This window comes from Cynocephalus volans, chromosome 6 (genome assembly GCF_027409185.1).
Source record: "Cynocephalus volans isolate mCynVol1 chromosome 6, mCynVol1.pri, whole genome shotgun sequence".
In the NCBI taxonomy this organism is placed as follows: Eukaryota; Metazoa; Chordata; class Mammalia; order Dermoptera; family Cynocephalidae; genus Cynocephalus; species Cynocephalus volans.
In genome coordinates, this window is record NC_084465.1 from 95763486 (window position 1) to 95789119 (window position 25634).

A 25634-nucleotide genomic window follows, 5' to 3' on the forward strand; every position below is an offset into this window, starting at 1 on the left:
AGGGAGCAGCTCCGCCACACGTGAGCCAGATGTGCTTCCAGGCCCTGCCGGACCCCTGGCCTGGTGTGGCATAATCTTGCCGACGATGCCAATTGTCGAGGTACGGCTAGGGTTTGAAGCCTGTTCACAAACCCTTCATTCGCAGGTCTGTGAGCTAGGTAACTGGCAAAAAGGTCCTTGGAGCCTTGGTTGAAGAAGGAATAGTCTTTATTAAGTACACACACACCTAGGAGCTAGGCAGTCCACAGAGAAACTGAAACTGAGCAGCTGCCAGCAGAGTAAACATGCTCTACTGTTAGAGGGGAGCTCTCTCCCACCAGCCTGCTTCACAAACTACAGAACACACAAAAACAATTAACTAGAAAGATACATGGGTGCACATGCATACTAACTCCACCCACACAACTTGTTTACAAGAAATGTGCTGCTCAACCCCCCAGCCAGACCTGAGTTGAGGGATCCTGACTAAATTATTCTATTTCCCCCACACTTGGCAATACCTGACCAAGGTCCGAGGTATGGTGCCTGGAATCTGAAGAGACCCTCTCTATTAGAAATAGAACACAAAATAAACTTTGTTTTACTGAAATGCTGCAGAGTGGGTTTATGAACAAATGACAGTGGGAAGTGTCGTTGAGATTGGAAGGGAGGGTCCTTTAGGGGGTGTATGTAGGAGATTATTTATAGAGGAGGGAGCTCCGCTGGGGCCTGGGGCCAAAGGATGGTCTCCATTGGGGGGGGTCCTCCCAAAGCTGTGGGGGAGAGATTGATGTGTAGATACTTGGGTGGGTTTCAATCTTTCTTTCCCCAAACCCTAAGTCTATATGAGCAAACAGTGGAGCAAAGGTCAGGGCAGACGAAACGTGAACAAAGCCCAACTACCCATCCACAGATGACGGATAACCAGTGTGGTCATCCATCCCATGGAGCATTACTCAGCCACAGAAGGGACAGAAGCACTGACATGGGCCACACGTGAATGAACATTGAAAACATCATGCTGCGTGAAAGGCAGCCAGACACGAAGGTCACATACTGTACGGTTCCATTTCTATGAAACGGCCGGAACAGGCAAGTCTGCAGAGACAGAAAGTAGATTAGACGTTATTGGGGGGGCGGGGGGGAGGGGGTTTCTGATCAGGAAGATGAAAAAGTTTTGGAAATAGACGTCACACAACACCATGAATGTCATTAACGCTACTGAATTGTATACTTAAAAATGGCTACAATGGCAAATTTTATGTAATATATATTTTACAATTAAAAAATTAATAACATAATGTCCCAGAAACCATCGAATTGTACACTTCAAATGTGTGAATTGTATGGTGTGTGAATTTTATCTCTGTAAAGAAAAGGCTGGGGCTAGAAGCCTGCCGCTCAACCTCACAGCCCCCAGGTGGCCCCAGAGCCCCTATAGTCAGGTACACACAGGGCGTCCAGTGTCAAGCCATTGCTCCTTTAGTCCCTGTAGGAGTATCTGAGTGACCAACAGAGCCAACAGTGACCAACAAATTTTATTTTGTGTTCTGTCTATTTCTAATAGTGAGTGGGATTCTTCAGATTCCAGGCACCATACCTCAGCCTTGGTCACACACGCACACGCACACGCACATACAGGAGCGGGTTCTACCTGCTGCTCTGCGGGGAGCCAAGGGCAGGGCTTTTCCACCCTTTGGGGGGGTCTTTCATTAACTCTCAGCCATCTCCCTGGGGATGCTTGGCTCTTGTGCCAACACTGCGCCTCTGGTGTCCCTGCTGTCATATTTTGCAAATTGTTTCATCATCATCATTAGCAAGTATTTACCATGTGTTTCTCATGTGTAAGTCACCCAACCAGACCCTGGGAATACCAGGGTCTACGCATGGCAGGGAGGGTCAGGGAGGAGGCGAGGGCCACTGAGGACACAGGTGAGGCCGGCCGACCTCAGGTTGCCGTGATCTGTGACAACATGTTGGCGCCACCTTTCTCTGTCTGCAACAGGTGCCCTGGCCAGGGTCTCCGCACTGGAGGAGCCCACAGGACCCCTTTGCCCACAGCAGCCACTTGGTCTTTGGGTGGAGGAAGCCCGCCAACATCCTCTTGCCCATCCGGTGTGTGCTGAGGCCTGTGGGGACACTCTTCCCCTCCTGTTGGTTGCTGTCCGTGTTTTACCTTCTGAAGGGATCTGTCCTGTGTCAGTCTCCTGAGGCTGCTGTGACAAATGACCACAAACTGGGCAGCTTAAAACAACAGAAATGTATCCTCTCACAGTTCTGGAGGCAAGACATCTGAAATCAAGGTGTGAGCAGGGCTGTGCTCTCTCCAAAGGCCGCAGGGAGGGTCCTTCCTTCCTCTTCCAACGTCTGGTGGCCCCAGGCATCTCTTGCTTGGTGGCCGCATCGCCGCAGTGTCTGCCCCTCTGTGTCTGTTCTGTCTTCTCCCCTCTCTGATCAGACACTTGTCATCGAGGGATGGGTCCCCCTTTACAAGATTATCTCATCTCAAGATCCTTAATGTAATTCCATCTGCCATGACCCATTTTCTAAAAATGGTCACACTCACAGGCTCCAGGTGGACATATCATTTGGGGCCACCATCTCACCCATTGTGGCCTCACTTCCAGGTCCTTGTGGGACCCTCAGGGGTAGGAAGAATGCTGTGCAAGGAGATGCACTTTGCCTCCTGAACAGGTGTGGGGGTGGGGAGGCTGTGTGGGGACTGGGCTGGCTGTGAGGGACAGGCCTGACCGAGGGGGCACCACCTCAAGCTGGCGGGGGTGCTGCAGAGCCCAGGCTGGGTGGCAGGTGTCTTCGCAGAGTCAACAGCCATGTGTAGAGGAATAAAATGACCCTGGGACAGGTGGGCGGAGAGACAAGTAAGGGTGGGAGGAGAGTTGTATTTTCCAGAATAATTTTTAATTTTTCCTAAACATCTTGTTTCAAAACGTTTACTGCATTCTCAGTGTTAGTGTCCTGCATCAGGGCCCCACACCTTCCAAGGCCCAAGGGACACAGAGAGGCACTTGCCACTTGCACAGAGGCCCTGGTGTCCCCATCAGGTGCAGGGTGGCAGGGGCAGCCAGGGCCCAGGGGGGCTTCCTGCTGCCACCCCAGCACCACGGGGAGACCTTCCATACCCACTGTAGCCAGCCGGTATGAAGTTGGGTACCTGGGCTGGGGGTGGTAGGAGTGGGGAGGGGTGGGTCCGCCAGTACCCCGCCTGTGGCCACCAATGTGTAGGACCCCAGACGTGTTTCCTGGGGGGCCTGGGACAGGCCACGGTCCACAGGGCAGGCCAGTGTGACCTTGGAGTGGCCTCGTACCAACCAGGATGTGGGGGTGCTCAGTCCTGTGGGTAGTAGCTCTGCCTTCTAGACCCATTCCCACACTTTTTGTAAACTGGGGGCTATTTTGTTTGTTCATGTGGGTGGCCAGAGAGGGGTCTCCTTAGGAGCATGAGAGTCTTCACACTTGGGGGGTTCTGGGTAAGTCAGCTCAGATCCCACACGGTCATGGGGTGCCCCTCCCTGTCTGGGTGGCTGGGAGCACAACCCCTACTGAGTCCCCAGCAGACCCTCCCACACCGCTCAGGGGTTCAGGCGCCTGTGCACTCCCCAGGCCCTGCCTTCTTTGGGGGGCAGGAGGATGAGGAGGGGCCCCGCTGGCCGGGAGACGGGCAAGGGTGGGCCTGTGCAGACTCTATTCTCAAAATCCGGAGAGAAAGCAGCCGTTTTGTAGGAAAACATGGGGCACTGGTGGCAACCATAACCTGTGCTCGGCCCTCCCCTGGTGTCCAGTGTGTTCCCTGCCCGAGCCCAGCACCTCACCCCCGAGTGCACTCTGTCCTGTGTGATGTAACCATCAGGCTCTGTGGGCTGAGCGGACACATTTTATTTGTTGAAGGGAATTACTATCGGGCAAAGAGCACATCATTAGTGGCATAATCAACACGTGGTGTCTTCCCTCTGGGGCTGCTACATCTTGTCAACAGGTGGAATCCTGGCAACAGCCCTGGGAGGCCCGGCGGGACTGCAATTAGCAGCTAATGAGGAGGCCTGGCTGACCCGCTCCTCCGTGAGACACCACATGAGGGCATCGGGCAGGTGCCAGGACAGGAGGAGGGCAGGGGGACAGCCGGTCAGGGGCCCTTTCAGGGGTTGTCCTTCTGCTCCCGACCTGGTGGGGCTGGAAGAAACATCAGAAGGAGCTGGTCACTGAGCAGGGCTGGGCCTTGACATCCGGGGGTGACTCTGGAGCGTTCTTGGGGAGGACAGGTGTGCAGCAGGCTGCAAGAGCTGCCGCCCTGTCTCCACCCTCCAGGCCACATCTCAGGAGTCCCAGAGCTGCAGGGACTGAGGGCAGGGGCAAGCTCAGAGAAGCCCCCGCCAGTGCCCCCACCTTTACCTGACCAGGTGCTGGAGACAGAGAGCTAGGAGGGGTTCTGGGGCCCCAGCACTGTCCACGCGGGCTGAGAGTAGGGACTGGGGCCAAGTCACTGGGTTCCAGGCTGAGGGCCTGGGAAGGATGGCCCAGGCCGCGGGGAAGGTGGGGGCCTCCTGTGACTGAGGCTTCCTCCTCCCTCTGTGACTCTTGTGACTCCTCCTGTGACTCCTGTGACTCCTCCTGTGACTCCTATGACTCCTCCTGTGGCTGATGGCGGCCAGCCCTGCGCACTCTCTAGGGAGGGAGAGTTTGCTGCACTGCTTACCCCGGCCCCAGTAGAGAGAGCTTCGAAGGCCGGGCTGGCCCGCAGACCCCGAGTGCCTTTGCACCCACACTTTGAGCTTGGGTGTCTCTGGGCTGTCTGAGGAGCCCCTTTCCTGGTGGCAGAGTTGTTGGGCTGCTGGGTGGGGCCGGGTCCCTCCAGGAGCCCCCAGGCCTGTCCCCACCCAGCAGGCTCTCCGTGCTCTGGGGTGGCCCAGGTGCACCCGCCTCTCCCTCGCCTCGCATGGGCTCCACAGGTGCCAGGCTTCCTAGCCTTGGCCTTTGCTCAGGCCTGAGGAGCGAGGCCAGCCCAGACCCTGCACAACAGTGTGCCCCGAGGCTCCCCTTGCGTCTCCCCCATCCCCTCGCCGGCCTGGCATGTGATGATGTTGGGTTCCCAGGACTGCCCTGTTGCCCACCTGCACTGCCTGGGCTTAGAGTCACAAACTGCCATATCCACCTCCTGACCCCTCACTTTCGGTCCCCCGGGTCTCCAGAAGCCCTTCGACCTCTTGGTACAAGAAGTAAAGGATCGGGTTGGGTGTTTGACTCAGAGTGTGGGAAGCCAGAAGCGACCAGTGGCATGTTTTTCTGAGCAATTGGAACCTGTGACTAAAGGATGGCCCATGTGCTTGCGGTTGGTGGTCACAACTTGTGACATACTCCAAGAAGCTGCCAACCTGTCACTGTCACATTACACCCTATGTTCCCTCCTCTTAGCCTCCAGCTCATAGACAAGTTCAGTGTTTGTGGTACTTTGGGTTTGTAAAGACTATTTATGGGATACCAATCCCTAGACACTGCCTTCTCTCCACGTTTAGACCTGCTGAGTCTCTCTCAGGAGTTGGACCACTGGTATTCTGGGCTTTTAAGCTCTTCTTGCTGGTGGGTGGGACGGTTTGGGTAGGTGGTGTCGTACTTTGGTGTAAGTATTCGAGTTACACCTTTTTTTTTTTGCTAATGAGCAGCCTGGTTGTTAGCAGGTTCATTTTTCCCACTGTTGATTGTTACTAGTGGAATTAACTTTTAGAGTGTGGGCTGATGAGATTAATTTTTTTTTGTTTGTTTTTAATATCCTGGCTAGAGATATGGCCTTTAATGAACCCAAAGAGGATTGTTGTGATTTAACTTTTTTAGCCTACTCTTGAAAATGGAGTTGATGTCCTTTTAGATCAATATCCCAAAACAAACCTGAAGCAGGTGTTTTCTCTTGGAAAAACATGTATTCAAAAATATATTCAAAACATATATTCAAAAAATACCTAAAAGGAAGCTTAGACTGACTTGTGTCATAACAAATGTATTTAAAGTCAACTAATGCAGGCTTTAAAAGTGTGGTCCCGAGCATCTGATTATATAGGACAGTGTTTTTGAGAATAACATAGCCGTGCTGTTGCTTAGCTGTTGGAAAACATCTCAGATTTGCTTCCACTCTGTGCCTGTCCTTTTCATTTTCCTTCTTGCAGGAGAGAAAAAGATTGTACTTCACCATCATCTTGTTTGTGAAGTCTGTTTGGGGGATAGTCTGTATGTCCAGCCACCATGTTTACTTCTCAAAGTGCAGGTCCGGTGAACAGTACCATCGCTCCACATGTGACAGCGTGAGCATCTCGTCAGCAAGAACCTGCTGCTGTGTTGGTGCAGTTGGGTGTCGCATCAGAAGAATATGAAAACAGTATCAGTGTCAATCTAACGAAAATAACCCTATGTATATTTGTAGCAGTCTTGAATCTCTATTAGGGTAGTTTGCTGTAATGCAACAAATATCCACTCTGTTTTCCATCCCTTCCTCACCAGTTTTATACCAAGCATGAATTTGAATGGTTTGGCTGCAAATTATCTGTGAAAATTTCAAAGGCATTTTTCTGCTGTGAATTTTGGATCGACAGTGGAGTGTTACGTACAGGGTGATGGGATGTATTCTTTAGAGCCCCAGACTTAATTCGAGTTGAATTACTTTTATTTACCTCGTTTTCAGTGCTGTTTTGGGTACATAAGTAAACACCGCCCGTGAAACTTGTTTTAGTGTTCCCTGATTCTTAGTATTCTTTCCGATCACAAATCTGGCCTGCCTCTTTGACCCAGTGCTAATCATGAGTTTGAGGAATAAACTTTAGGGATTTGGGGATGGAGAGTAGAGAAACAAGTCCAACTCGTGGCCATATAGGACTTAGTTATAAAATAAAGAAATGATAAGAAAGTACCTAAACCAGGAAGTCCAGTGCCTGTAACTTCATTCTTTATTGGAGGTGCATTTCTCGTTTGGGTGCCTACAGGGTACGGGCCAAACTTGCCATAACTTCTCCAGGGAAGCATTTGACAAATCCCACAGCACTTGCCTGCTGTCCAACATATTAGCATACTGCTAGGCATTTGTGGGATACTACCTTAAAATGCCCAAATGCTCTGAGTTGAATTATAGCTGGTGGTGAGGGTTTTCTATATCCTTATCCAATCTCTAAAGTCTATGGGGTGTTGACTTTCTTCTTGTCTGTCCTTTCTGAGTGGTGAAAACAGAGCATTCCTTTTTCCCCCTGAAAACTCAGCCCGTGTTTGTTACCAGACGTTCCTCTTTCATGTGTTTACTGTGTAACATGACAATGTATTTGCCATCAGCGCACACTGTATTCAGAAAAACTTGAGCTATTGGAGGTGCTATGCAGGCCATTTTCTAGAATAGGTTGTTTTCCTGAATCTGTAGTTTTTTTTCAAAAAGATGACCGGTAAGGGGATCTTAACCCTTGACTTGGTGTTGTCAGCACCATGCTCTCCAAGTGAGCTAACCGGCCATCCCTGTATAGGGATCCAAACCCGTGGCCTTGGTGTTATCAGCACCGCACTCTCCCAAGTGAGCCACGGGCCGGCCCTTCTGAATCTGTAGTTTATTGGGGACTTGTCCCCCACCCCCACTGCCACTTTGTTTAGAAGATGGACCAGAAAAGGGGTGTGTGTATAGAAAAGGCCTTTGATTTGGCAAATGCAATTTCTAGGATTGAATTAAACAAACAAACAAACAACAAAAACAAACCAGAACAATCCAGACCAATGGCGACACTCAAATTTGGTAAAATCCTTTGAAGTGAGATTAGTATGAGATTTTGTGTGGGAGATCATTGATTCCCTGGGCACAGGGGCCTACCAGCCCTTCCTCCAAAAGGAGAAAAACAAATCGGAGCCGCTTTGACTGTGTTACACATGTGTGCTCCTAACAGGTTGGCGTACCCAACAGACGTCCCTCTACATGCTGTAAAACCTGGTGACCAAGTCCTGCTCAAGACCCGGAGAGAAAAACACCCTGATTCACAGCTGCAGCCAAGGGGGGTGAGATCTTATGACATGTCACTTGTCACCCACTCAGCAGTAAAGCAGAAGGGACTCAAAACCTGGGAATATCATACCCAAGTGATCCAGGTGGCTGGGAAATTCAGCCCATTACAGATTCAAAGTTGAAAGTTACACAAAAATGATTAATATTATTGTATTTCTTTTCCTTTCAGATCAGCTAGGCCTAGAAAGATAGCCCTGGGCACACGATTGCATAAGAAGGGGGACCCAGGACAGTGTTTATTAGGACATACAGTGACCCTTGAAGAAATTCATTAGCAGGCTCAGAAATTCTGCGTGGGGATTCCTTAGAACTCAATGACCCTGTCCAGCAGGAAGTAGCTAGACAGGATGTCTGCGACCTCATTCCTTCTCCGAGATTGTGGAAGTTACTAACAGAAGCGGGAGATCTGTAGACGTAGAACCCCTCACTCACGCAGACACCATGGAACTTAGTTTTCCCTCTGAAGCTGCTCTTAATGTTTAAGATTGCATCAAACGCACACATCCTGTATGGCCTGATCCAATCTCTCAAAGAGGACGCAGCTGTCCGTCACACTTGAAGACATCCTGCGTCCTGTACACATCTCTCAAAGCATCCTGTTTCGCCCAATACATTCACCTATATAAACCCAACCCTCAGTTGATCAGGGAGGCAGTTGGGACTTTACCCTCTGTCTCCCAGTCAATGTCTTCCAAAATAAAAACCCTTCCTTTAAGTTCTGTCTGGTGGATGTGATTGGTGATCCTACAGCAGTGAGAACTCAGACCCATGGGTCAGGGACTCCCCCGACTAAGTCGGCCCCTCACAGGTTGGCTGACAGTGAATAGGGATCCTACAGAACTCATTCGTTACCACCAGGACCCAAGGCCCTACTGCTTGACTGTTGCGACCCCATACCACGTCTGTGTCGGCAAAACTCCCTAAGTAAATGGGTGATTTTGACTGCTGCGGACCCAGCCATGAACAAATCTGAGTCAGCAGATCCTGGCCTTCCCGTGGCCAGTGTCAGCCTTGGGTCCCACCCTCCCCCCAGCGCCTCACAGGGGACTCTAAGGCTGGGTGTTCCCAACCGGCCGCACAGTTCCCAAGGCCCGGCAGGGGACACCTCCCTGGCCAGTGACCTAGCAGAGGGTCCCTCCTCCTCTGTCTCACTGAGAGCAGGATGGGGCTGTCCTGAGCACTCTCCACGCTTGCCCATCCCTGAGAAGAAGTAGAGATCTACCCTCTACCCCACTGTAAGAGAGACCACCAACCTTGGGTCCATCCCTCCAAGCTGCTGCTGGTCAGGGGAGCAGGTAGGGCAGGCCGTGACAGGTGTTGGGGGAATGTGGCAGCTTGACCTGCCTTTCTAGGGAGTGGGGGGCTTGGGTCGTCTGGGCAGGGATTACTGTGATCAATATCAGGGCCCAAGGTCACAGGGCAAGTTCCAGCCTCTGTCCAGGGCCTGGCAAGCCACCTGTTGGAATTGGTTCACCAGGAGGTAGCCTGGCATGGGCCCTAGGAGGCAGCATGAAGCACCTTGGATACTCCAGCGACCCCCACCCCTGGCTCTGGGACATTCACCAGGGGGCCTACAACCCCAGAACCCTGGGTGTGCTGGCCCCAGTGAGCAGGCACCCTCCCTGTCCTTGCCCCAGGTCCACGGGCCAGGCTACCCACGCCCACCCTACAATGGTGGCTGGAGCACTTTTGACATGAGGAAGGGTCACTTCAACACCTGGCCGTGGCCAGGCCCTCTGAGCAGTGTGGTTCTCCTCTGGGAGGTATGTGCAGGACCATTCTACAGAGAGGACAGGTCTGTGGGGCAGAGCCCAGGCCTCTCCCCACACTCCATCATTGCAGCCCCCTGATGGGGCCTTTTGTATGCCAGTGTCACAGCTGCTACAAGGGTGGATGCCACCCTGTGTGCTGATGCCCGTGTTGCAGAACTGGAGACTGAGCTTCCAGACCCTGCCCACCCAGGCATCGGCTGGGCCAGCACTTGACCCCTGGGATGCCTGACCCCAGAGCCGTACCCATATTCCTCTGCCAAAGCCAGAAGGCCAGTTCTTATGTGACCTTTGGCCAGTCATTTGACCTCTCTGGACTTCAGTGTCCTCCTCTATAAAATAGGGATTAAATGCCATCTTCTGTGGCTCTTAATCTGCAGGATATCCTGCTGTGGCCTGGCATCATGGCACTGGCCTCCCAGAGTCAGGAAGATGGGGCCAACCATGGAAGGCTTCCTGGAAGAGGAGACCCAGAGCAGAGACCCAGTGACTGGTATGCTCCAGGCTTCAGGCTGGGGACTCTGGTCCTCTTTTCTGTTTTGCCCACATTGGGGAATGACATTTAGAGAGATCAGAGCAGAAGCCAACATCTGAGCCCAGAGCACAGCACCTGCCCTCTGAAAATGTGGGTCTTGCTGTGGGCTGTAGCCTCCTCAAGAAGCCTCCATGGGCTGAACGGATTGGTGCTAAATGTGTCCACACTGGAAATCCAGCCAGCAAAGCCGGAAGTGACAATTTATCCAACTTCTTCGACGTGATTGAAGGTACCCTGATGAGGAACAGGTTTGGCTATTTTTATTTTTTGTAATGTGCAGAGTAAACAACCCCAAAGTTGTTTGTGTTCACTCAGAGAGTGAAAAGGCCAACAATGTCCTGGGGGCAGATGCTGGCAGCCAACATTCCTGATGCAGGGCCAGGTGGAACAGGCGGTGGTGACAAGGGAGGCATGTTCATGGGAGCCTGCCGTGTGCTCATCTAGTTGTACCTGATTGCAGCAGCTGCAGAAGTATGTCCAGAGAAGATAAATCTAATTCTATCAGACTTTCAGTGAGAACGGCTGTTCTGAGTTAAGGATGTTGGGCGCAGTATCAACAGTCAATTAAAAAACAGGGTGAATGATTTGAAGTCGTTTTCCTTGGCTTTTGAATCGACACATTACTGATGCTGCTCAGTTGCTGTTTATTCAAGGAGCTGATGCCTCAATGCCGAGCTGGAAGTGACTGAAGAATAAGCCTCTGCGCATGGTCTGCAGGGAACAACCGCAGGAGAGAATGTTCCCAAAGTTGAGAAAACTAATTCAGTAGACGCTGAAGAGGAATCTGTGTGTGGAGGAGGAAAGGGCTCAGGTGGGCATGTTGACAAAGCTTGTGGAAACGTGAAGTGTTTAAGGCCCCTGGTTTTCCACTGCATTCCTCAGCGAGTACTCGGTGGGAAATACTTGCATCGCTCGTGTGTTTATTGAACAAGCAGAGTCCACCGTGGACTTCGTTTGCTGCTGTGTGTACAACCACTATCAGTTTTTGGGATTTTTGTCAGAAGTGGAAATCGAGTAGCCTGACTTGCCCTGCCACAGAGCAGTTCAGTAGCTTAACAGTGGTGATGTTTAACTGTGATTTTTATTTTTATTTTTATTTTTTTTTTATAAAAAGATGACTGGTAAGGGGATCTTAACCCCTGACTTGGTGTTGTCAGCACCGCACTCTCCTGAGTGAGCCACGGGCCGGCCCTTCACTGTGATTTTTAAACTCAGGATCAGATTGACATTTTTTGGAATGAGAAGAACCTCCTTTATTCTGTATTATTGAACATTGAATGGCTTTGGAATTTAACTTTTTCTTCCAACTTGATAAAGTTTCTTAATGAACTCAGCCTGAAATCACAAGGCAGAACAGCACTTCTATGCAAAATTTTTCATGTCATCATTTCAACAACAAATGTTATTTGAATCACAAGTAATGTGCTTTCTGTATGTCCTGCGCTGTCGAAGTTCAAAGAAGAGGTGAACTCTCCTTTCCCACACGCTTCCGCTGTGGGAGTGTCTTTTGAGCTCAAACTGTAGTCCCCTGATGCAAGTGTAACGGCCATTTCCTCTTTTCAAAATCCGTGTAACTGTGGGCTTGAGGCGCTTCCACCTAGCCCTCAACTGGAAGCTGTCAATCTGCCACGTAACGACACGTAAAAGGCAGATATCAAGAGAAGAATCCGACAAAATTCTCTAGGTGCCTCCCGAGTGATGAATATGCTCAACTAAAACTGTGCTGTCATGGATTTTTATCAGTATTTTGAGCTACCTATCTGCACAAAAAGACATTTTCAGAGATAAAATACTTAAACTCTTATTACAGATCAGCATTAACAGATTAATATTTGGGACTGATGGGGCCGGCCCATGGCTCACTCGGGAGAGCGTGGTGCTGACAACACCAAGCCAAGGGTTCAGATCCCCTTACCGGTCATCTTTAAAAAAAAAAAATTTTGTGACTGATTTTGAAAACAATAACTGTAATCTCAATTAGGCTAAATGTTATCATCCCCTCAAATAATTCCATTCTTCTCATGAGTAGACCTGTATCACGAAAATTGTACTCAATTATATTTTGAATTTCATCAATAAAAAGTGTGGACATTTGTTTCCCACTTTGTTAAATAAGTAGCTACATAATGTCCTTGAGTTTGCCCCACAAGGCTTAAAATATTTACTATCTGGAACTTTACAGAAAATAATGCTCTCCTTGTTCTCACCATTAACATTTAATGTAATTATTAATATGATTGAATTTAGTTCCCTAGTATGATTTCTTTGTATTTATTCTGTTTAGGATTTGCTGAAATTCTTGAACCTATAAATTCATGTTTTGTATCCAATTGGGAGAGTTTTCAGGCCATTGTTTTTCAAATAGTTTTCTCTGTTCCATTCTCTTTCTCATCTTTTTTTGGGACTCTGTTACCTGTGTGTTCACCTTTTGATCTTACCCATAGATTGCTGAGTCTTTTTAGTTTTTCAATCTTGTTTCTCTTTCTTCTACAAATTGGATAATTTCTATTGACCTTTAGATTCGCTCTTTCTTCTGTCATCTCCATTTTGTTATTAAGCCCATCTAGTAATTATTTCACATTTTGCACTTTTATTTCTAAGGTTTCCTATTTTATTCTCTTTTTATTTTTTAAATTTTTATAGAGATTTTAGGTTTACAGAGAAATTGAGCAGGAAGTCCAGATAGTCCCCATATCCTGCCCCCATACACATTTTTTCCTAATATTAACATGTTACATTAGTGTGTACATTTGTTACAATTATGAATCAAAATTGATATATTATTATTATTCAATTTTACATTAGGGTTCCCTCTTTGTGTTGTACAGTTCTATGAGCTTCACCAAATGCATAATGTCATGTGTTCAGCACTGCAGTATCATACAAAGGAGTTTCACTGCCATAAACATCCTCTGTGCTTTACCTGTTCATCCCTCTTCCTCTCCCTTCTCTCCTGAAACCCTGGCAACCACTGATTCTTTTTCCATTACCTGAAACTTTTATTGTTTCTTTATGATGGGAACATTCAAAATCTTCTCTTCTAGCTAATTGAAAGTATACAATAAATTGTTAATTACAGTCACACTACAGTGCTATAGAATACTAGTCTAATTCCTCCTATCTAGCTGGTATTTTGTATCCATTAACCAACCTCTCACTATTACCCCACCCCTCTTTCCAGCTTCTGGTGACTACCATTCAACTCTCTACTTCTATGAGATCAATTTTTATAGTTTTCACAAATGAGTGGGAACATGGTATTTTTCTGTTCCTGGCTGACTTTGCTTAACACAATATCTTCCAAGCTCATCCATGTTACTGTGAATGATAGGATTTCATTATTTTCTATGCCTAAATAGTATTCCATTGTGTATATATACATTTTCTTTATCCATTCATCTCTTGATGGACGCTTAGGTTGATTCCATACCTTGGCTGTTGTGAATAGTGCTGCAATGAACATGGGAGTGTAAATGTCTTTTTGATACACTGATTTCCTTCCCTTTGGATGAATACCCAGTATTTTGTTTTGTAGATCTTTTATATGTATATATTTTTAATCTTAATTTCACTTATTTCCACTCTGGAGTTTGGATCCCCATACCAGCTAGCCCCAGGGATCTTTATTATTTCTTTCCTTTCACTAATTTTGGGTTTGGTTTGTTCTTGCCTTACTAGTTCCTTGAAATGCATCATTAGGTTGTTTACTTGAAATCTTTCTACTTTTTTGATGTAGGCATTTTATTGTTATAAATGTTCCTCTTAGTACTGCTTTGGCTGTATCCCATAGGTTTTGGTATGTTGTATTTTCTGCTTTCATTTGTTTCAAAAAATTTCCTTCTTAATTTCTTCTTTGGCCCATTGGTCATTCAGAAGCATATTGCTTATTCTCCCTGTATTGGTACATTTTCAAAAGTTCCTCTTGCTATTGATTTCTAGTTTTATTCCATTGTGGTCAGAGAAGATATTTTATGTGATTTCAATTTTTAAAAATTTGTTGAGACTTATTTTGTGACCTAACATATGGTCAGTACTGGAGAATATTCCATTTGCTGATGAGAAGAATGTGTATCATGTAGCTGTTGGATAAAATGTTCTATAAATGTCTGTAAGGTCCATTTGGTCTATAGTGCAGTTTAAATCAAATGTTCCTTTGTTGATATTCTGGCTGGATGATCTGTCCAATATTGAGAATGGGGTGTTGAAGGCCCTAAGTATTATTGTATTGGAGTCTATCTTTCCCTTTAGATCTAGTAATATTTTGCTTTATACATCTTGGTCTCTGATGTTTGGTGCATATATATTTACAATTGTTATATCCTCTTGCTAAATTGATCCCTTTACTTTATATAATGACCTTCTTTGTCCCTTTCTATGATTTTTGACTTAAAGTCTGTTTTATCTGATGTAAGTATAGCTACTCCTGCTCACTTTTGGTTTCCATTTGTATGAAAAAAATTTTCCCCCATTTCTTTGCTTTCAGTCTATATGTGTCTTTACAGGTGAGTGAGCTTCTCATAGGCAGCATATATTTGGGTCTTTTTAAAAAAAATCTATTCATCCAGTCTATGTCTTTTAATTGGAAAATTTAGTTCATTTACATTAAGGTTATTATTGATCATTGTAGACTTACTGCTGCCATTTTGTTGATTATTTTCTGAATATTTTTTATACCTTTTGTTCCTTTCTTCCTCTCTTACTGCTTATCATTGTAGTTTGGTAGGTTTTTCTTTTTTCTTTCTTTTTTTTTTTTTTGTAGTGATAAGGTTTGATTCCTTTCTGTTTCCCATCTGTGTAGCTGCTTTATCAGTGAGTTTTATCTTTTTGCATCTTCTTGATTGTAGTTATCATCCTTTTGTTTCCAGATGTAGGACTCCCTTCAGCATTTCTTGTAAGGCTGGTCTGTTTCACTCTTTTGAAATGTTTTCTATTTTTTCTACATTTTCATCTGTGGTCAACCTTTTCCCACTACCTCATTGAGCATAGTTCTAACAGCTGCTTTAAAATCTTTGTCTGATCATCCCAGTGTCTGACTCATCTTAGAAGTGGCTTCAGTTGTTTGTCTTTTCCCTTTTGAATGGGTCACAATTCCTGGCTCTCCCTATGCCATGTACTGTGGGGTTATATCCTGAACATTGTGACAGTTATGGGGCATAGATGCTGCATCCTATTATATTCTCATGAAGACCATTGATGCTTTTGTTTTTACAGGCATTTAACTTGGTCAGACTCCAGCTGTGAACTTTGCCACTCCTGTAGTGGGCACAGGCTCTGATATCAGCCAGTTTTTAGTCTTTGGCTGAAGCTGCAGACAGTTTCCCCTGCACATGCCTGGTTCAGGGGGCAGCCAGAGACTTGAAGTCTCCCCCTCCAGCTCTCTGCTTTCTAGAGCTCTCCACTCATTCTCTGGTCTCTGGTTATTCTGGGCTCCTTGTTTGGCTTCCTTCAGCCAGAAAGATGGTAGGACTCTGTTGGGGTGTGAGCCACTTCACACCACTGCAGCCTCCCCCATGCCTGCCTTCAGGGCAAAGCCACCACATGAAAGGGACACTCACTCTGTGCTGGTATCTTCCTTTAAGTATCAATTCCTCTCCATAATCTGCGGACTTTTTTCACTCCCCAGAGCACCTAGGTAATTGGTTTTATATATTTTGTCCAGAAGTTTTCAGTTGTTTTCTATGGAAGGGATTTTTAAAAAGGCACTCACCCCTCCATTGACTTTTGTAAGTTCATTCTGGCACTTGGGAGCCTTGCTGAATCCTGTGTTAATTAGGGTTGGGTTCCACTGGATATAATAGAAATCCCACTCCATGGAAAGAGGTGATCAGAGACAGGCAGCTTTATATACTTAGCTCAGCAAACAGAAACCTTTGCAGGTATTAAAAGCAGAGACAGATTCCACACTGGGAATTAGTGCTCTCAAAATTATTGGAGGGCTTGGAGAGGAAGTGAAGGAGCTGCCCTGGACTTTTGGCTTCAAGGTCATGCCCCCTGGCTGTGGCCCAAGGTCAGGAAGAAAAACTCTGCCATCCCTGGGGCAGTGTGCAGCCAGCATAGATGCACGGGGAAGATGGTCCCCACCTCTCCTCCAGGAAACAAGCCAGTGCCTGGGGTGGGTGGACTCCCGTCGCTCTGCCATCATGGAGGGGCAGTGCCATGTGCTTGCTGGAGCAGGCCTGGTCTTGGGTTGAATTTCCCTCCCCCAGCCTGTGTGTTCTCATAGCCCTTACCCCATCACTTAACGACCGTGGTCTTGTCCACAGCACACCGTGTGAGTCAGGAGGTTATTTGAAAGAAACCACGGCTATGGCTGATGCTCCTGGGAGTCACATCCTGGCTGTGTGACTACCATCCAGAACCTGCTGGCCTGGGATGGGTGGAGTGGCCTGAGGAGACCGTCCAGCAGGGAGATGACACAGTTACCTTGTCATGCGATCTTGGCCACTCTACTTCTGCAGTTTCGCCACCTGGGAAACAGGAGAGTCAGGTCCCACAGAACCTGGGGCTGGCGCTCCCACCCACACCCACCCAGGGGAAGGCCAAGGTCAGCTCTCCACTCCCTCTGGGCCCCTCCTCCCTCACAGTGGCCCAGGTCTGGCGTGGTGCCCCTCTGAGGCTCCTCCACAGGGTCTCCACCCACACATTCCTGCGGCATGAGCAGCCGCTGTTCCCAGCTGCCCCAGGCACAGCCTCATTTGTTTCCCTTGACAGCCCCAGGGTGAGGTTGCCTGGCCTCTTCACCACCCCACTTTCCAATTGAGTAAACTGAGGCAGAGAAGGCTCAGGTTTGGCGGATCACCCTGACACATCAGAGTCCCATGGGCAGGGCCCTGCAAGGGCCACTCAGACCTAAGGGGTCCAGGGGGTGTAACGAGACTGGCACAGCAAAGGCAGCTGCCTAGGCATTCGAGCACCACACCCGAAGGCTCCAGATAAGAACTTGAGGCATCTCTCTGGCCTTGGGGACTGGGCTCCCTGGTTTCCTGCTGCTTCTTTTAAAGGGCCATCTATGCCTTTGCCCGTGAACTTAAAGTGACCACACTCTGTTCTCTCGTGTGCACTGCTAGCTGCCCGGTACGTCATTCTTGCTTTGTGTGACCCGGGACGGAGCTCGGCCCTCCCTGCCCAGGGTCTGTAAGTAGAAATCTTTGAACATAGTCCCTATTGTGGCTGTGTATTGACTTCGCACTTTCATCTGAATTGGGGGCTGCCCCAGGCTGGGTTTCCCCGGGATGTGGAGATGAGGGGAGGACACAAGGTCTGGCTCCCAGCACCACAGCAACCATCAGGCAGGTAAACAAATTTCCTGTGTGAGGGACCCCTGATCGTGGGTAGGACAATGAGGTATTAGCCATCCCTAGGTAAAAGAGGTACCTGTGAAAGGTGCACGGTGAGCATCACATCCAGCTCCCCTTTGTTGCCTGTTAGGGTAGGTTGCCAGCCGCTCAGTGCTGGGACCCCAATTTAGCTGGGGGCTCTCAAAACGGGGGTATGGGGGATTTTCCCAGGAACTGCATCTCCTGGGACTGAGCTCAGTGTTCAGGCCCATGAGGGGCTGACTGTAGCCTGGTCCGTGATGGGTGACTCCTGGGGTCAAGGCCCGGTGTCATGCATACACTGATGTTTGTGTGTGGGCTTGTCTAGGGGACATGAGGGCAGGGACACTCCAACAGCACTTCTGGGCACCTCCGGTCAAACCTGCTCTGGCTGGGAGCAGGGGTCGGGCTGAGGTTATATGGGGATCTGCTAGGGGAGGGGGCCCTGGTCAGCCCCAAACCAAGCAGCCCCTGCTCATCATGGGTGCCCTCTCCTGCTCTCAGAGCTCATTTCCACCCCCCAGCTCCTGACGTGCTGTGTGACCTGGGCTGGCCACATGGCATCCCTGTGCTTGGGGCAGGCTAGATGACCCTGTGTTGAAGACCCATCCCTAACTAAGCTCCTCTGCCTGACCTCACTGGAGAGGCCTGCGGTTGGCAGGGAATGTGGTCTGACTTCATTTTCTATCACTTGGGGGCCAGTCTGGTCTGGGCTGGGAGATTCTGCAGGTGGGTGAGGCAGGTGGGCCAGGAGAGAGCCTCAGCAGTGTCCTGTAGCCTCGCCCCTGCCGGGGGCTAGAGCTCATGACCCTTGGGCAGGGGAGGATCTGGCCACTCCTCCAGCACAGCCACAGCCTCTTCCACCTCGCACTGCACCTGGGGAATTAAGGGGAACGGCTGTCACCTGGTAGCAGGGCGGGACAGGGCTGGCTCTTTCTGTGGCTAGGCCCCACCCCCAGGGTTCCAGACAGGGCTGAGTCTCTCCCACTCTAGCACATGCCCAGCATACAGTAGGCGCTCAGCAAGTGTGCAGGTGGTTAATGAGCAGTGGATGACCTGGTGGACACTGGTCACGGAGGACACAGGAGGAGAGATGGGCCGATCCCTGGCACCTGTTGTGTGTGGCCCCCACCAGTGCCCATGAGACCAGCATTTTCAGAGACAAGGCAGGATAGGCGATCTGGAGATTTTGTTTCTGTTTCACACATAAATACATGCACCCAGGACTGGGCCAAAATGGATTGCATCCCTGTGGGTTGTGCTTGGACCCATGTTCTGGTCTGGGGTCTGGTTTTTTTCCACCTTCTCAAGATGTTCAAAGCTGCAGGAGCCTCCCCACCTCTTCTGGTACCCGGGGAGGAGGGAGAGGAAGTCACCTGGAAGGTTTACGGCTCCCCAAGACATTCCCCTGACTGCTGGGCTGGCCCAGCGGGGCTCCTGGTGGGGCTCTCTGTCCTGATGACAGGGGCAGCTGAAATGTGAAAGTGAGGTGCCCCTTGTTTTTGAGCTGTGGGAGAGACCCACACAGGCCCGGGCCAAGGTTTGGAGGGGGCTCCACTCCTCTCAGCCACCCTGGGGGGTGAGCACAGAAGGAGGTTTGGTCTTCAGGCTCCACCCCTATCCCAGGAGGATGATTCTTCTCCAGAGAGGGGCTCCCCACCCATTTCCCCACCCCATACTGGCCCCCAAGCCCCATCCCAGAGAGCACAAAGGGATCCCCCCAAGTTGTCCACCCACCCACCCACTGCCCCACCCATGTCTACACTTGAGAATGGGGCCAGAGAGGCTGTGCTGCGCCCAGGCCTGGCAGAGGGGAGGGGCATGGACCTGTGTTGCCCTCCCCACCTTGGGCATTGTCCCCTGGAGGGCCCTGGGTGCACAAAGCCCAGGCACCTGCAGGTGGAAACTGAGGCCAACCTCAGGGGCAGGTGGCTCTGTTTCCTTGCTCTAAACTCTTACCACCCTGCCCTGCTGGTGCGAGGAGGGGATGTGCCCTGGTTGACTGACGCTGGGCTCTCATAGTTGGGGGTTGGGCTGACTCAGACCCAACCCGCCTCCCTGCAGCCGCTTCCCGGAGGGGGCAGGCCTGGAGAGCAGGGCTGTGGCACAGACGTGCGTGCGGCAGGTGCCTGTGAAGCTTCGACCTGGGAGCCCCCCTGGGCCTCACAAGGTCCCATACTGGCCTGGGATGGGGGCAAGGAGTTGGGGTGGGGGAATGGGTCCTGTCCTGCCCAAGTGACAGGGGCATCAGAGTCACTGTTCCTCACAGACCATGGCCTTGCTAATGGCTCCATCCGCTCTGGGGTCCTGTGGGACCTCCACCCACAGCAACCTACTGCTGTCCCTCCTCGTCCTTGGTGAGTGTGGGGGTGGGCTGCTGCAAAGGGTGGGACTGATGGACTGGGGTGGAGGGTAGCCTGGGTCCTTAGGGGGTCAGGACCTTGGGAAAGCTCTACTCAGGCCTTCTCCACAGCTGTGGGCAGGCGCCCTGAGTCCAGCAGGCCATCAACCACCTCTCTGCCCCCAGAGATGATTGTGTCCAGCACCCCAGGTGTGGTTGGAGGCTGGGCCAGGGCGTGATGGGGGCTCAGGCCATAGTGGGGATGTCGTGGGATGGGCATCCCACCGCCCAGAGCAGCTGAATCCCAGGAGGAACATGTGGGAGGCATGGCTCCCTGGTAGGGTGCAGACAACTATGCCTGGGGGGAGGGTGGGCTATGACGTCAAGGGGTGCAAGGGCCTTAACTCTTTGCTTCCATGCTCTGTGGGGTGTGCACAGGGCTGGGGGCCAGGGTGAGGCCAGGCTTTGCCAAAGCACATCCATAAGTCCCCAGGCCATCCTTCAAGCCTGTGCCCTCTCCCCCTGCAGGGTGGGTGCAACTTTGGAGGGCCCAGGCTGCAGAGACAGGACCGGTAAGGGCCCCTGTGGGGAGATAGGGGACGGTTTTCTGGTCCTGGGTGGGGGTCTCAGCCCTGCATGGGGGTGGGGGATGCTGGTTGTGTTCTCTCTTTCATACACACACATACCTGGGAAGCTGTGTGTGCCAGTTTCAAAGGTCCCCTTGCAAAGGTGTAACTGGATCTGAGATAAGGCTGGTCGCCTGGAGCAGCCAGGCCCAGAGAGTAGCAGAGCCCAGACTGTAGCGAGGCCCCAGAAACAGCTGGACTCAGGGAGTACCTGTACCCCAGAATACCTGGGCCTTGAAGTAGCTGAGCTCAAGGTGCAGCTGAGCCCGAGCAGCTCCAGCTCTGGGGGGAGCTGGGCACAGTCACCGTGGTCAGCAGGCATTGTGTCCCCAGGAGCAGGAGGCTGAGTCCCTTGACCAAGCCGTGGCCAACGTGTCTGACTTTGCCAGGTGGGTTCAGTGTCCCCACTGCCTTCAAGTCTACGTGCTTGGGGGCCTCGTTGACTGTGCCCGACCATGCGCCCCAAGCCTGCTGTGCCTGCCCTCCCAATGCCCTCCTCCTGCTTTTTCTCCTCCTCAGATCTGCCTCTTGGGAAGGTCCTGGGGACACCCAGGTGGGATCATTTCACTCCTGTGTCCCTGCCTGGCTGGGCTCAGGGCTGGGTGGAGCCTCTGTCCCCTCCAGAGGACAGCACCCCTGGGCCTTGAGGGTGTCACCTGGACCTGGGGGAAGTCCCCTGGGAGCCCCAGGGTCTTAAAGGGCATTGCGGGGGGTGTGGGCACTGGTGGTGCCATCTCCAGTGCACGTCCCGGTCCTCCCCAGCCTCTCCCCAGGCCTCCTCCTTGGCTTCACGTGTGTGATGGTGTCAGGCCTGAGTGCAGAGCGTGTCCAAGAGCTGGCCGTTGCCCTGGGGAAGAAGAATGTCACGCTCCATGCAGATCAGGTTAGTCCCTGTGTGGTCCTGGGGCCGGGTGGGGCATACTCGGGCCCCTTCCCCACTAGGGAATCGGCAGGCTGGTCCCTGGTGCCCACATGCATCTTCACCACAAGTCCGTCCTTCCAGAGCTCCTCTGGCCACCTAAGCTGACCACTAAGGTGCCCGTATCCATTGGGGTCCAGTTCTCTGAGACCAAGTCTGAAATGACCTAGCCATCACAGCTGTGTTGAGGCCCAGTTTCTGGGGTCCCCTTCTGGAGCCCCGAGGCCACGCTTCAAGGCTCTGTCCCCAAATGGAGAACCAGTAAAAGTATGATAGGTGGGGGAGGGGGCAGCCGAGCGCATGTCTTCCTTGGGTGGCCCTGGAGGCGGAGGGACATCTTCCACCCCAGGCTCTATGTTGGCAGGGCTGTGGGACAGCGTATGCAGAGTAGGGTGGGGGTGGAGATCAACCAGGGAGGCCCTGGCCCATCCTGGAGGGGGGCAGTGTCCAGAATGTTCCATGCTGGACGTCTGGTCTCCTGGCAGCTGCGCTGTCTGGCACGCCGCCTCTCTGAGCACCGAGTCCCTGAGGACCTGGACACCTTCCCGCTGGACATGCTGCTGTTCCTTGAGTAGGCACTGCACCCCCCTGCCCCCACCTGCACCTGAAGCCAAAGTGGGAGCCATGGTGGCCCAGCCAGGCCAGCTCTGGCACAGGGCCATGCAGCATCAAGCATGGTCTACCCCCAGCACCCTCTCTCCATAGCCCGGCTGCATTCCCAGGGCCCCAGGCCTGTGCCCATTTCTTCTCCCGCGTCAGTAAGGCCAATGTGGACGTGCTGCCACAGAGGGCTCCGGAGCGGCAGCGGCTGCTGCCCGCAGCTCTGACCTGCCTGGTATGGGCTGGGGCTGGTGGGTGCAGCGCAGCGGGAGGGGACTCAGTGGTCCCTGCAAAGGCGCTGAGGCCGGCCATGTATGCAGGGTGTGCGGGGGTCTCGGGTGAGCAAGGCTGATGTGCAGGCTCTGGGAGGCCTGGCTTGTGACCTGCCTGGGCACTTCGTGGCCCACTCGGCGGAAGCCCTCCTACCCCGGCTGGCGGGCTGCTCTGGACCCCTGGACTGGGATCAGCAGAAGGCAGCCAGGGTGGCTCTGCAGGGCGGAGGACCCCCGTATGGGTGAGTGGAGGTGTCTGGGACCTTGAAGGTGTGTTCGGGCTGGTACATGTGAGCGCATCCAAGGCCGTGCTGCATGGCCCAGGGCCAGCATCCCCTGCTGCAACCCCTGCCAATGCCCCACTGCAGAGTCCCCCCAGCACCTCTCCAGGGACAGCACCTGGCCCTAGCTCTGTATCCTGCCCTCTCTGTCTGGGGCTGCATTTGGGGGTCCCTGAGCTGGGCCCCCTGTATCTGGACAGTCCCCCATCAAGGTGGTCAGTCTCCACCCTGGAAGCTCTGCAGGGTCTGCTGCCTCTGTTGGACCAGACTGTCATCCACAGCATCCCAAAGGTGAGACCCCACCCCCCAGCCTGTCTGGTCTGTGGACGCCCGGCCCATGGAGGCTCAGCCATGGCCGTGCTCCATCCTCAGGGTGTCATGACCGCCTGGTTGCAACGCACCTACCGGGATCCATACTGGCAGTGGCCTGAGCAGAGGACTGTCGTCTTCCCGAGGCTCCGGCGAGACACAAAGAGTGAGCCCTTTGCCCTGCACCCTGCCCCGTCAGGCATCAGGCTGGGGCAGGACACTTGGGGGGTGGGTGGATTAGCATTGTAGGGTCTCACCAGCCCCCGCCTGTGAACCTTGATGGCAGAGTGAACAGAATTACCCCATTTTGCCAGTGGGTAAACTGAGGCACAGAGAGGGTAACTCATTCTTCAAGGTCCCACCGCAGGTGGGTGAGGAAAAGGTTGAAAGGAGAAGGCTGGCCCCTGACCCCTGCCTGCCCCTGCAGAGGGTGCCTGCCCCCCAGGGCGGGAGGTCCGCCTGGTGGATGTGGATTTGGTCTTGTACGAGGAGTGGGAGATGGAGGCCTGTGTGCACGGGGCCCTGCTGGCCACCCAGATGGACCGCGTAAACATGATGCCCTTCACCTACCAGCAGCTTGACCTTTTTAAGCGCAAATTGGATGAGGTAGCTCGCCACATGGCTCCCGCATGCCTGCCTTGCCTGAGTCTTCCTGTCACCCTTGCCCGGGGAGTGGCTTCAGCCCTCATGGTCACTTCCCCCTGCAGATCTACCCCCAAGGCTACCCCGAGTCCCTGATCCAGCGCCTGAGCTACTTCTTTCTCAGGATGAGACCCGAGGACATCTACAAATGGAATGTGACATCCCTGGAGATGGTGAAAGACCTGATCAGAGTCAGCAAGGGGAGAAAAATGGACGTGCAGGTGACCACCTGCCTGGGAGAGGTCACATGGAATGAGGTTGTGCAGGCCTGGGGGGGTGTCACATGGCATGAGGTTGTGTAGACCTGGGTGGGGAAACAGCACGAGGTTGCATGGGCCAATGGACAGATACTCTCTCCCTGCCCCAAGTCAGCTCAGTGATCTCCTCTCACAGGTGGCTGCCCTGATTGCCCGCTATGTGGCAGGAAGGGGCCAGCTGGACAAGGACACGCTGGACGCCCTGGCCACCTTCCGCCCCATGTACCTGTGTTTCCTCAGCCCCACGCAGCTGGACTTAGTGAAACCCAGTATCCTTTGGTGAGTCCCGGGCTCTGCTGGGCAAGGTGGGCATGCTGCACTCTGTGCTCACTGCGTGGCCCTGCGCTGCCCCCCAGGGCGGTCGGGCCCCAGGATCTGGACGCATGCAGCCCACGGCAGCTGGACCTCCTCTACCCCAAGGCCCACTTCGCCTTCCAGAACGTGAGCGGGCAGGAGTACTTTATGAAGGTCAAGTACTTTCTGGGTGAGCCGGGAGAACACGGCCAGGGTGGGCACAGCAAGGGAGAGACGCAGACACCGCCCCCCACACCCCTGGTGCTGCCAGGTCCTCACCTCGCTGGGCTGCCCACTGCCATTGCGCCTGGGGGGGGGGTCACCCGCCCCTCACCCCTCCAAGTGTGTGGGGACTGAGAGGCTGTGTGTCCTGACCCCAGGGGGTCAGACGGGGGCCAGGTAAACCCAAGGCCCAGGAATTCCTTAGGAGGAAGGGACTCTGTAAAGCAGTGGGCTTCTTGTAGCCAGTGGTCAGAGGGCGGGCCTGGGGTGTGTTGTGAAGTCTCACGCGTGGGGCACTCTCCCTGCGGGCAGGTGGGGCCCCCACGGAGGACCTGCAGGCTCTCAGTGAGCAGAACGTGAACATGGATATAGCCACGTTCAAGACGCTGCGGACAGACGCCGTGGTGGTACGGGGTCGGGGGGAGGGTCCGGGATGGGGGCGGGGCCTCGTGAAGGGGCGGTGCCTCGGGTGTGGGCGGGGCCACTAGATGGGGATGAGTTGGGATGAGAGCAAGTCCTCGGGAGGGCGGGGCCGTGGGAACGGGCGGGGTCTCTGGAGGCCTCAGTCGAGCCAGGGCCAACCGGCTCGAGATCCCCAAAGTCTGGAGGGCCAAGCAGCCTCTGGGGAGCAGGGGCTGGGGGTCCTGATGGCTGCCCGGGGCTCGGCAGCGGCTGACCGTGGCCGAAGTGCAGAATCTTCTGGGACCACACCTGGCGGGCTTGAAGGCAGAGGAGGAGAACAGCCCGGTGCGGGACTGGGTCTCCCGGCAGCCGCAGGAGGCCCTGGACAGCCTGGGGCTGGGGCTCCGCGGCGGCGTGCCCAACGGCTACTTCGTCCTGGACCTCGACTCCCGAGGTGGGCTGGGGGCCCGGGCCGGCGGCGGGGCGGATCGCCGTGGGCGGATCGCCGTGGGCGGTCTGAGTTACTCTGTCATCGCAGAGGCCCTCTCCAGAGGGTCCTGCCGCCTCGGGCCCGGACCTGCGCTCTTCGCCATCCCAGCTCTGCTCCCGGCTTGGACCCTGAGCTGAGGCCACCCGTCCGGATGCCCCCAGCCCCACTGCGGAGCCCTGCAAAGCCGGGAGCAGGCCTGGGTGGTCCCTGCCCAATGCCGAGGGTACTTGAGCTCAATAAACGGGGACACATCCTCCGTGCAGACATGCCCTGTGGTGTTCTGAGGTGTGACTTTGGCCCTTCCTGTGACCCCATAAACTGGCTCCTTGAGTTCAGCCCCTCTGA

General features: G+C 52.6%; 1 protein-coding gene across 1 annotated transcript; it reads left to right on the forward strand.

The window, feature by feature from the left end:
• Positions 1-85: 85 nt before the first annotated feature.
• On the forward strand, positions 86-25426 carry MSLN (mesothelin). The gene is made up of 22 exons (XM_063101065.1): positions 86-100; positions 9652-9777; positions 10164-10276; positions 10432-10566; positions 19699-19804; positions 19904-19991; positions 20504-20547; positions 20935-20990; positions 21121-21137; positions 21342-21484; positions 22006-22091; positions 22226-22355; positions 22441-22634; positions 22874-22964; positions 23046-23148; positions 23410-23588; positions 23690-23845; positions 24018-24160; positions 24238-24365; positions 24710-24804; positions 25067-25253; positions 25338-25426. The coding sequence occupies exons 1-22, from the start codon at positions 86-88 to the stop codon at positions 25424-25426; spliced, it is 2424 nt and encodes an 807-aa protein (XP_062957135.1).
• Positions 25427-25634: the final 208 nt, after the last annotated feature.

Coding starts and splice junctions, on each gene's coding strand:
- MSLN (XM_063101065.1), top strand. Junction 22,635..22,873: donor GGCGGAGGACCCCCGTATGG/GTGAGTGGAGGT, acceptor GTATCTGGACAG/TCCCCCATCAAGGTGGTCAG. Junction 23,589..23,689: donor TTAAGCGCAAATTGGATGAG/GTAGCTCGCCAC, acceptor TTCCCCCTGCAG/ATCTACCCCCAAGGCTACCC.